This window comes from Pan troglodytes, chromosome 23, assembly GCF_028858775.2.
Source record: "Pan troglodytes isolate AG18354 chromosome 23, NHGRI_mPanTro3-v2.0_pri, whole genome shotgun sequence".
NCBI lineage: Eukaryota > Metazoa > Chordata > Mammalia > Primates > Hominidae > Pan > Pan troglodytes.
In genome coordinates, this window is record NC_086016.1 from 47,154,929 (window position 1) to 47,167,268 (window position 12,340).

At 44.3% G+C, this 12,340-nt stretch overlaps 1 protein-coding gene and 1 long non-coding RNA gene across 5 annotated transcripts in view; one reads left to right on the plus strand and one right to left on the minus strand.

Moving 5' to 3' along the window:
* Positions 1-12,340, plus strand: part of NUP50 (nucleoporin 50) — a 24,519-nt gene continuing 12,179 nt past the window's right edge. The window contains exons 1-4 of one of the 4 annotated variants that reach the window (XM_016938796.4): positions 1,016-1,184; positions 2,297-2,547; positions 4,613-4,691; positions 8,073-8,156. In XM_016938796.4, the coding sequence (XP_016794285.1) occupies positions 4,623-4,691; positions 8,073-8,156 (153 nt within the window). In that variant the 5' untranslated portion in view covers positions 1,016-1,184; positions 2,297-2,547; positions 4,613-4,622. 4 annotated transcript variants of the gene reach the window in all.
* Positions 9,146-12,340, minus strand: part of LOC134809658 (uncharacterized) — a 19,079-nt gene continuing 15,884 nt past the window's right edge. The window contains exons 3-4 of the long non-coding RNA XR_010155913.1: positions 10,438-10,537; positions 9,146-9,576 (exon numbers count right to left, since the gene is read on the minus strand). This is a non-coding gene — a long non-coding RNA (uncharacterized LOC134809658). The remainder of the gene's footprint in view (positions 9,577-10,437; positions 10,538-12,340) is intronic.

Consider the following 12,340-nt stretch of genomic DNA (forward strand, 5'->3'; position numbering starts at 1 on the left):
ACACGATTCCCGAGGGTTGCGGGCGGCCTCTCCTCAGCCCTGCAGCTCCCACACGCGGACACCGCGGGCCTCGGCCATGTCCCCTGACCGACCTTCCTCGCCGGAACTCCTCGCGCATCGCCGACCCCTCAGCGGTGACTAGCGCGCGAACATCCTGGAAGACGCGTTGCCGGCCCCACGTGAGCCGACGCCCCAAACCGCGGCTGCTGGCGCCGGCTACGAGATTAAGGTCGGCGCGTGCGCGCTTGCGCGAGACCGGCATTCTCAGCCCCGCGCCGGTTTCCAGGGAGCTGGGCGCATGCGCCGCGTAAGGGGCCCGGCCGGCGGAAGGAGGTGCTACTGCCGGAAGCGCCAGCGCGCTTGCGCAGTAGCTGAACGCGGGCGTTTCTTTCCTCTCTCTTTTTCGAATTGGTTTTGGGGGTAGATTCGAGTTACAAAATGGCCGCCCGGAGCGTGTTCGGCGCGGTTCCCCCAGCGGTCTCTGGCTGAACCGGCGCTCTCGCCTCCCTGCCGAACACAGCGTGAGGATCCCCCCCAGGGACATGGTGTTTGAGTCTCTGGGCTTGCCGAGCACCAACTCCTCTGAGTTCCGCAGCGCAGCACCGGAAGCGGCCGAGCGCGCTCAGCCCAGCGACCCCTGCGGGCTCCAGACCCCTGCGCCGCTGCGCCCCGGGTTTCGCCGCACCCAAGACCCAGCGAGTGCAGCGGCGGCCGCCGAGGAGGTGAGGGGCGGCGGCGGGCGCGGGAGGGGAAGGGGCTGAGGGCGGGAGCCTGGTGCTGAGAGCCCAGGGCCGGGAGGGCGGGAGCGGGCTCGGGCCTGGGAGGGGAGTGCGAGTGCAGGGCTGGGGACTGGACCCTGGGGAGGGGGGTGCGGGTTCAGCGCCGGGGGACGGGCCCCTGGGGAGGCGTGCGGGGCTGGGGGACCAGACCCTGGGGAGGGGCTTACGGGGCTGGAGGACGGGACCCTGGGAAGTGGGGTACAGGGTTAGAGGTCGGGACTCTAGGGAGGGAGCCTGGGTCGGGCGCGCGGGCCGGGCGGGGCATGCGGGTGGGGAGCGACGGGTGGAGGGTGGGGTGGGATGACAGCGGCGACGCAGCCCCGGCTGTTTGTGAAGCGGGGCCCGGGCCTCACCGGGCTGCGGCGTCCGACTCGAGTGAGACTCTCCCCTGCGGCCCCGCCGGAGGTAGGGGGCTGGCAGGGCTGTCCTGGCGTGGTCTTCTCCGTTTCCTTCCTAGCGATTCCTCTCGAGCCTCCTCTCCCCCTGGCCGCCCCTGGTCTCTCTTCTCTTGGGCGCATTACCTTTCTGGCCTAGCTTCACTTTCTTACTGCGTTCCCGGGTCATTCATCACCCATTTGCTCGGTTCCATTAAGAACCAGCTTGGAGATGAGGTATTTCTGTCTCCTTAGTTGGCCCCCTTGTTGTTTTCCTCCAACAAGGCACTTCACTATTAAGTGTAGCCAAATCTGTGTTTTCGTTTTAAGCTGATGTTGACAAGTTGAGCTTTCCAAGGGCAGAGCTACACCAGATGCCAGAGACCACATAACTATATCAGGCACAAATAATGTTTTTTTCCAGTTTACCTAGACTTTCAGTCTCCTACCACGTTGCTTCATACCTAGAAATGATGTCTGATTTGGTTTTTTACCCACAAACGCAAACGTTTTTTAAATTCCCTTTTGTTGATTGTTTGATTGAGACTGGTCTTGCTTTGTCACCAGGCCTCAGTGTAGTGGTAGCTCACTGTGTAGCCTGAAGCTCCTGGGCTCAAGTGATTCTCCTGCCTCAGCTTTCCAAGTAGCTGGGACCACAGGCGTGCGCCACTACGCTCGGCTAATTTTTTATTTCTATTCATCTAATCTATGTCCATCTTTATTTTCGTAGAGACCAAGTTGGTTTCCAACTCCTGGCTTCAAGAGATCCTTCCGCCTCCCTTAAGTTCTTCATAACAGTAGCTAGACATAAGACTCCAGGTGCCAGGCCTTGTTCTGAATATTTTACAGAGGGTTTTTTCCCCCCCACTTGTAGCGTAAAAGCAAAATGTATTGTCTGAAGTGTCATGCTTTGAAATAAAATAGGGATTTGGTAAAATATTTGTAAAAATCTGGTTTGTAATCCAAGTTATTCTTCTTCCATGCTACAACTTTTATGTTTTGGAGGGAAAATGATAGTTTATAGCCTTTGCTTCTAATAAAACTTGTTTCTTTAATAATTTATTAAGCCCTTCCTCTGCTCCAGGTACTGTTCTAAGCCAGTCTTTGTTTATCTTAACTTTCTTAATACTTCCTGTTCCACAGATGAAGAAACTGAGGCACAAAAATTAAATATAACTTGCCCAAGTTTTCACAGCTAGAAAATGGCAAAACTGGGATGCCAGCATCTTTTAGTATTTTTTGAAATACTTATGCTCACTGGGGAAATACTTCCCCAGCTCACTGATCTAATGACAGACAGGACACCTGCTGTTTGAGCTGGGCACTGTTTGGGCATTTGGAGTATATCTGTAAACAAAACAAAGATCCCTGCGTTTTGGTTATATACTGATTTGGTGAGTATGTTAGAACGTGGAAGCCCCTACATTTATTTAGACTATTTTACTGCGTCACCTGTCTCTTCATTGTGGGTATGAGTTAGAAGTTACAATTTTACTATTACAGTTTTTGTGCATTCAGCTCCATCCCTTTTTTCTCCACAGCTAATTTTTTTTTCTTTTTCTTTTCTTTTTTTCTTTTTTTTTTTTTTTTTTGAGACGGAGTCTTGCTCTGTCACATAGGCTGGAGTGCATTGGCGCGATCTCAGCTCACTGCAACCTCCGCCTCCTGGGTTCAAGAGATTCTCCTGCCTCAGCCTCCGGAGTAGCTGGGATTGCAGGTGCCACCACCACGCCCAGCTAATTTTTTTATTTTTAGTAGAGACGGGGTTTCACCATCTTGGCCAGGCTGGTCTCAAACTCCTGACCTCAAGTGATCTGCCCACCTTGGCCTCCCAAAGTGCTGGGATTACAGGCGTGAGGCACTTCGCCGGCCCCACAGTTAATCTTAAATAGCAAACGTGACCGTTGGTGACTTCTTACTTCTCCAACCCTCTGGTGGAGACATTAGTTAATGAGTAGGGAAATTGCCAAAAAGAATCCGTACAGAGACCTGGTTTCTGCACAGTAAAGAATTATGTCTATTCCTATATTTGTTTTTGTTTGTATGACAAAGATTAATGGCAAAACTTAACCAAGTGTTTTTGGGTGGACATTAAAAAGAGAGGGTTCCCAGCAAATGGAAAGTATATTTATTTCTCATCCTTTATATTTTAGAATCTTGGACTTTAATATCATTTGTAATCAGAAAAATAGCATAAACTTACAAAATTTAAAAATCACTAAAATGTATTAAAAGCTGACAGCCCGTATGTAATTACTCCACTGGCCATCAAATTGTAGAGGCCTTTGGAATACCAGCATTTGCATTTTACTTTTAGATACTAAAGAGTGATATGTCACCTCATATCTTAGCGACCACTTTGTGGGGTTTTAATACACTCTGTATTACACAATACACCAGAATAAGGAAGCTTACTCTGGTGTATTGTGGTGTTGAGGGCAAACAAGAGTGGGGAGAGTATCACGAAGGAGTTCAGGCAGGTTTAACAAGACCTGGCAGGTCCCCAAAACTAATCAGTAAGTTTTTGGGCGAGGTGGGTAGCAGGGGAAATGGAAAGGTTTTTTGTCCAGCTGGAGAGTTAGTGAAGAAGGCAGCACAACGCTCATAGCGGAGCTCTGGGTTGTGGGTTTTTTATTTTGTTGTTATGATATTAAGATCAGAAAACAAATCGTAAATTTTAAGGGATGGACAGGAGCACCCTCTTTGGTTAGGCGCCGGAATCCACTGCAGAGTTCACGCTGTTCCCCAACTCCTGCCCCTTCCACTAATGCCATGGTATTGAAGAGTTAAGCCAATGATTTATTTTTGAAAGGTTATAAGTTCCCAGAATACTAACACATCCATGTTAATCATTTTGGACTTCTAATTGTCTTGGCAATATATAATTTGAAGCAACAAAATGTTCAGTCTTGGTAACCATGTATCTCTGTCGGCTGTAGCCTAAAGAACAGTATTCATGTTGTGAAGGCGTTTCCAGCCCGTTATTCTATTCTTACTGAAAGATACATCTTTAAGAGATCTTTAAGATCATCTTTAAGAGAATTTTAAATATTAAAATTATTTTCCTTATGACAAGACTTTCAGTATGTATATGCGTAGAATAAGTTAAGGAGTTTTTGATTATATATACAGTACTTCAGATTCCAGATTTTTAAAAAATCAATTGATATTTCATTTTAATTTTTCCAAATGGAGTCGGTTTAGTGTTGTTCAGGACTGCTGGTGTTCCCTAGGAATCTTCTTCTGCCTCCTGGAAAAAGCCTTTATTGATTTGTAACACTGGGAGCCTAACAGCACCAATGTAAAGTTCTCATTAAAGCAGTTTCCAGATGGTTTTTTTCCCTGATAAAAAAAACCAGAGATGTTTTTATCTCACTTCATGCTAGAGTGAATTTTTAAAATTCTTTATAAGAATTTATTCTTCTAGAAAAATAAACTCTTCTGTTTTCTATAACTTAGGTTCGAAAACATGGCCAAAAGAAATGCCGAGAAGGAACTGACAGATAGGAATTGGGATCAAGAAGATGAAGCTGAAGAGGTAAAAAGCAGCTTCCCTAAGAATGATTTCCTGTTTCTTCTGCCTTTTACATTCATTTTGGGGTTCCTCATGAAGACTTGTGACAGAACTAAAAGACCTTTCTAAGAACATCATGAATGGGAGATGACAAGAAATTATATGACCTGTACTTAGTGTAGATATTTATTAATTACATTTTTGTGACCTCTAGTTAGTGTAGAAATGTATTAACTACATTTAGATGTGCTTTTCCACTAGTGCCTGCTCCTTAAATATTCTCCTTAGTAGAAGCACTTTCCTCCTGAGTTTCGTATACTTGAAGCATTCTGAACCCATGTTTGCTGTAAGCCATTTTAGTCATGACTGAAGGCTGAGTTAAGTGATGTAGTCATGACTGAAGGCTGAGTTAAGTGATCTAGTCATGAACTTAGCACACTGCTCAGATGTGAAAGTGGTACACCATCACCATCTTGGTCTGTGGTACTCCGTTTCCCTAATGCTTCTTGGAGGCCTGCTTTATTTCCTTTTCTTAATGGTAGACCTGAGACCCCTAACAATTGCATTTATAGGAATAGAATTGAGATTGGCCTAGTTCCTTTTCCAGCAGAATAAAAATGGTCTCCCCTGAGGAAATCTGATCATTTTTCCCTTATAAACATTAGGACTGGGCAGCATAGAGAGATCCCGGTCTCTATAAAAAATTTTTTTTTTTTTTTTTTTTTTTTTTGAGACAGAGTCTCACTCTGTCACCCAGGCTGGAGTGCGGTGGCACAACCTCGGCTCACTGCAACTTTTATCTCCCGGGTTCAAGTGATTCTCCTGCCTCAGCCTCCCAAGTAGCTGGGATTACAGGTGTACACCACCACACCCAGCTAATTTTTGTATTTTTAGTAGAGACAGGGATTCACCATGTTGGTCAGACTGGTCTCGAACTCCTGACCTCAGGTGATCCAACTGCCTCAGCCTCTCAAAGTGCTGGGATTACAGGCGAGAACCACCGCACCCAACCCCCCAAAAAATTGTTTTAATTAGCTGAACATGGTGGTATGAGCCTATAGTCACAGCAACTTGGGAAGCTGAGGCGGGAGGTTTGCTTGAGCCCAGGAGTTCAAGGCTGCTGTGACCTGTGATTGCACCACTGCACTCCAGCCTGGGCAACAGGGTGAGACCCTGTCTGAAAAACAAAGAATAAAACACAGCTGTACTTATAGGATGTGGGCGAAGGATTACCCAGGTGCCGAGGCAAGAGACTGAAGGCACAAACTGTTTCAGTATAATACATAAAATAGTTAGAATAAGAATAGTCATAATACAAATTAGATACGGAGATGATCACGGGCATTATCAATCATTAGTATAAACATTACTAGTCATTAGCTTTTAATATTACTCTTTGTTGTACTACTAATATAACCAAGGAATAACCGGCAGATACAGGGTCAGGTGCTGAAGGGACATTGTGAGAAGTGACCTAGAAGGCAAGAGGTGAGCCAGCCCTCTGTCACGCCCACATAAGGGCCGCTTGAGGGCTCCTTGGTCAAGTGGTAACGCCAGTGCCTGGGAAGGCACCTGTTACTTAGTAGACCGTGAAAGGGAGTCTCCTTTACTTGGAGGAATCAGGGAACACTCTGCTCCACCACCTTCTTGTGGGAGATTGGATATTGTCCAGGCTTGCCAGTAGTCATCCAGAGGCTTGAACCCCTCCCTGTGGTGCTGTGCTTCAGTGGTCACACTCCTTGTCCACATTCATGCTCCTCCCGTAGTCCTGGTTCCTCTTTGAAGTTCTTAGTAGATAGCAGTAGAAGAAATAGTGAAAGTTTTAAAGTCTTTGATCTTTCTGATAAGTGCATAGAAGAAAATGCTGACGTACGCTGCTTTCCTTCTCTGCTTCAGCTACCTAAAAGGGAAGGGCCCCTGTCCCATGATCATGTGACTTGCTTGACCTTGTCAATCCCCTGGACGACTCATCCTCCTCACCCTGCTCCCTTGTCTTGTATGCAATAAATATCAGCACGCCCAGCCATTCGGGGCCACTGCCGGTCTCCGTGTCTTGGTGGTAGTAGTCCCCCAGGCCCAGCTGTTTTCTCTTTATCTCTTTGTCTTGTGTCTTTATTTCTTACAATCTCTGTTTCCCCCTTCGAGGAGAACACCCGCAAAGCCCAGTAGGGCTGGACTCTACAGTCGTACCTTATCAGCAGTGTGTTACCCCCAGGCCAGATGACTAAGGAAATCTGTAACCACCACTTTCAGGTTAACAGCATAGTGCTAAGTGAAAAAAGAAAAATGTTAAAACTGCAACTGTTTCCAAGCTTATTCTTAGACGGCCATCTTCCTTCTTTCGGAATCTTTCTGGTACTAGTACTTTTTTTCTCTACAAGTGTATCTCCTCACATATGTTTAGGGAAACCAGAATCCCAAGGATGTGAATGTTTTGACAGGGTCAAAACTGACTTGGTGCTTTTTAACTAAAATCTTTGGTTATGGGGGTTTTTGGTTTTTTGTTGTTGTTGGTTTAAGATCTTAAGCACAGTTACATTCTGGGCTGTAGTAACATCTAGATTACCATGTAACTATTTGCTTAGACATTAAAATATTCAGGAATGAAAGAACTCCCATTCGAACATATGCTAATGAAATGTGTGGAAAGATTACATTTAGTTAAGTACATTTAACTTGGGGCAAGTGCAGCCAGATGGTCCCCTCTATGAGTGTAGGAGCCCGTTAAGTTTAATATGATCTGAAACAACTAGAGGTGAGAATTTTTGCATGGGAAATATTTTATTCCGACCCTACAGGGTAAAAGAAGGGTTATAAACTAAAGCCGAAGATATTCAGCAGATTTCTGACGTGGACATCAGAAGTGTGGACATGAGTGTGCTTTGAGCGCACTGTGGAAGAGCAGTGGTTGTCCAGCAAGGTCCTAGGTGCCTCCGTGGCCTTTCGTACAGTGGGCAAGTTGGGCAGGACTCATCTTAAAAATCATGTGTATGTTATAAATAACAAAATTTATTTATGTATTTTTTTGAGACAGAGTCTTGCTCTGTTGCCCAGGCTGGAGTGCAGTGGTGCTATCTCGGCTCACTGCAACCTCCACCTCCCGGAGGATTCAAGTGATTCTCCTGCCTCAGCCTCCCAAGTGGCTGGGATTACAGGTGCCCACCACCATGCCCAGCTAATTTTTCATTTTTAGTAGCGACAGAGTTTCACCATGTTGGCCAGACTGGTCTCAAACTCCTGACCTTTGGCCTCCCAAAGCGCTAGTATTATAGCCATTGTGCCTGGCCAAAATTTATTTTTGAGAGGCCGGACACAGTGGCTCAGTTCTAGCTTGTTGTTGTTGTTGAACATTTTGTCATCTGTTTGGCTTTATCTTACTGCTGCTTAATTTGTATTGTATTGCAGGTGGGAACATTTTCCATGGCCAGTGAGGAAGTCTTGAAGAATAGAGCCATAAAGAAAGCAAAGCGCAGAAATGTTGGATTCGAAGTGAGTGCCCCCTTACAGCTCTTGCTATTAAATACTCATTTGATTTCTGGGTTGCACAGCAATCCCTCCGCTGGGAGCAATGATATCAACAAATGCTTTCTTAAAATACTTATTCTTTGATGTAGGTCATGGGAGATAGAAAAAAATAAGAAACGTCAGGTCTGGACCTTAAAGAGAGCTTATCCGGTTGAGGAAATAAGATAAATATAGACAAATTCAAGTTGAGTGACAATCTGGAGAAGAAAAACGAGCAAAGCAATACAGAGGTGGGCGAAGTGGCATCAGATTGGAGGAAGAAAGGAAAACGCAAGGATCTTCTGAGAGTCTTGTCTGCTCCCTGCGATCGAGGCCTTGGTAGGGGGAGCCCTTTCACTATACTAGAGGCATTTTAGGTGTGGATTTTTTTGCTAGTATAGTATATTAAAATGATTCATTCCTGTGCTAAGAAGGATGGAAGATGAGTTGTAACTCCTAAATTGAAATAATGTGCTGATTATTAAGCAGTCACTCCGCATCTAAGTACTCGTCCGCAGTACATCCTCTCCCTTCAGATGCATTCTAGACCCAAGAGAGTGTGGTCTCGGTGGCCTGAACATCTGGTGTTAGGCAGGAGATGCCGCTTTGAATATCCTGGGTGGCAGCTTTGAAATAAACCTACCCTACCCCACGTTTTGCAGTGTTTAAAACATCAAGAATAGACTATATTCTTGGGTGTCTCTAATCTGGAAATCCAAAATGCTCCAAGATCTGAAGCTTTTTGAGCACCAACGTGATGCTCCAAGGAAATGGTCATTGGAGGATCTCAAATGGTCAGGTTAGAGGTGCCGCGCCAGTAAGCATAACGCAGACTTCCTGGGAGTGGAAATACTTCCTTTCCTGAGCGTTCTCCTTAAGGGACATGCAAGCTTATTTCCCTTTTATTTCCCAAAAAAAGGAAAGGAAAGGTATATCATTCACACTTTGAGAAGCAATGAAAAGAAATTGTTATTACAAAAATATTCATTACATTGCCAAAGTTTTGATCATAAAATGTATTAAAGTTTGAAAACATGTAAGGAAGGGAGCCAGGTAGGTGGCAGTGGTGAGGAGGCAGTCAGTAAGACGTTTACAACAGCCAGTCACTCAGAGCGTCTCATAAACGGTGGTATGTGTTAATGGGAAAACAATTCAAGTATTCGCAGTTTTCCTAAAATATATTACTGTATATACCAATATAGTGTAATTCGAGGCAGAGATACGTAATCCTACATGAAATCGATTCTCAGGTGGTTCTGGGTAGTCTTGAACGTCTTTAGGATGCCATGGCTAATGTCGTAAGTGTGTGCTCTTTCTCTGCTCCATTGCATGCTTCAGATGCATGAGAGGAGCTTCATTTCCTGACGTTGTAAAAGCTCTTTCATGTAGAATTCAGGTTAACGGGCTGCACTGCCAAGAAAGGAAGTAGGTACAGAGGAAGCAAATCTCAGATCCAAGCTAGAGATTAGGTCTTGTGTTTTGTAATTAATTAATTATATTTTGCTTAAAAATTGTATTTCTTACTTGACAAAAATTATACGCGTATGGTGTACAACATGGTGTTATTTTCAGATGTATAATACATTTCTACCTGCCTGTTGTATAGTAAACCTCTTGAACTTCAGGGGTTTTTTTTTTGTTTTTTTTTTCTGGTCTGATTTTATGAATTGCCTTGACTGGTGACTAGGTGGTAGACGTAGGTGTTGAGCTGAGTGATGTTTGATGGCTCTTTCACTGGGAAGATACATGGGGGGAGGGACAGTTTAATTAAGGAGGAAGTGGTTGGTCTTGGAAATGCTGTATTTGAAAGGCCTTGGTACACTCAAGTGGAGTGCCCTAGAAGACCACTAGGTATACAACAGGAATTATGGCAAGGATGGGCACAGCTCCGGGAGCTTTCGTCATGTGGGGGATTGAGGCCGTGGGAGTGGGGGATTGAGGCCATGGGAATGGGCGAGAGGAGGCATGCAGGTGGAGGGTCCTACGAGGAGTGAGAAACAAAGCTCACTGCAGAAGCCAAGGGAAGCCATTCTGAAGGAGGGGCAGTCACCTGTGCAACCGAAGGAAGTTCAAGAGGTAGAAACAGTACAGACCATAATCTACAACTTAAGCTGAAGGGATGAGGGAAGGAGAGGGCAGGAGCCCTTGGGCAACTAAGGGAAATTAAATGTAGGTGGATAATAGAAATCCACAGATAATTTTAGCTGTAACTCTTAGCCTGAAGTTTTCATATTATATTAGGACAATTAAATGTCATGTCACCCACCAGAATGCTGAAATGTGGCTTTTCCTAAATAGTGGATTCAGTAGATCTGCTGAGCACTGGAGATATATTGGTGAGTAAAAAAGACCAAAATCATCTTGCCCTATGGAAGAGAACAAATACATAGTATTAATTTTTCCTCTGTAAGTGCCATGGGGAACAGTAAAACCAATGAGGGAAATTGAGGGATGTGGGGCTGTGTCAGTGCCCATGGAGGAGCCCACATGGGTATTTTCCCTTTTTTTTTTTTTTTGAGACAGGGTCTTTGTCGTCCAGGCTGGAGTGCAGTGGCACAGTCTTGACTCTCTGCAACCGCTGCCTCCTGAGCTGAAGCAATCCTCCTGCCTCAGCCTCCTGAGTAGCTGGGACTACAGGCATGTGCCACCACACCCAGCTAATTTTTGCATTTTTGTAGAGATGAGGTCTCACTCTGTTGCCCAGGGTGGCCTCAAACTCCTGGGCTCAAGTGACCTGAATGTCTCGGCCTCCCAAAGTGCTGGTATTATAGGCATGAGCCACCACACCTGTCCCCTTGATGAATATCTTAATCAACTTTTACTCTCATTTTTCTGAATATCTTTTTTTTGTTTAACTTGTGGTTCTTGAATTTTTGTTATGATTCTAGAGCCAATTTACTATCAGCAATTTCTAAAATCCCTATAAAAACCAAGTGACTTTTAAATTTGTGCAAAATCGGAGGCCCTGAAAAGCCACTTAATGGCTTTACAGTTTGTCCATGAATCATTGTTTTAAAATGACAGCTATCAGTGTGGTGTGTTTGGAATTTTAAATGATGAAAAATCAAATGTAGAGCAACAGAATCTAAGCTCTGTTTATTATGTGCATTAAAACTCATACAAGTTACAATTTTCCATTCTTTGCCTCATTTTATTGCCGTAAATATATCAGTGGTCAGTAAACATCTGAAATTCTGTAGATGAGATTGAAACTTTGGTTTTGGAAGAACATGCAGTAATATTTAGGCTAACTGGCCCATTTAGTAAATGAAGGGGTTCCAGTTTAATTTTTTTTTTTTTTCTGGTGAAATCATGGTTATAATTCACTCATGTGGAAACTTAAGATTTGTGAACTGTCTCTTAGATGTTCGGTCTAAGAAGCAGATCACTTCCTATAATGTAATCACTTCTTTGAACAACAACAAAAAAGGGCTTCTAAAAATTGTGGTGAGTTTATTTAGCAAAGCACTATAAACCGAGGAACCTTTCTCCAAAAGTTCCAGGGGCAGAGAGGAGCTTTAGAATTCATACGGAATGCCACACATTTCCAGAGCATCTTAGGTTAGAGATGTGAGCAGGCTAGCACAAAGGGAAAAGGCCTACTAGAAAAACCTTGTTAAAACAATCAAGTTTAAGGAAGCATTGAGGAAAAGGAGAGTAAGAAGTTGTCCCGGGTTGCTCAGCTAACAGGAACATGTAGATTTGAGACTCGATCATCTAAGTTTTTGTAGGCTGAAAGCAGTTGCAAGCTACAGATGTTAAGAAATTAGGCAAATGGATATTTTTAGTTAACCTACCTTGATGTTTTTATCATTTCTTTAGGCAGTAAATGGTCTTTGACTGAGTAGTGCATGAAGTATCTTTCATTTGGGATTTAGTTTTATTGAGACACTTCAGTAATTCTGAGGCTGGGTGGTGGGTACATAGGTTTATTGCATTAGTCTTTCTTACCTTTTATGTCCTAAAAATACACATCATATATTTTTTAAATGTCCTTCCTGCCTGTTTCAGGAAAGCAGCTTTGGGTGGCAAAGCTGTTCTTATGAATAAAATCTTCCCATCTCATTTCTTATTTCTGCTTGTGCCAGCAGTTTGCCTTATAACACTGACTGCATGTGGAGTCTAGGTGCTGTTTAGCCAAGATGCTATTGTCACTCACTAGCTTTTTG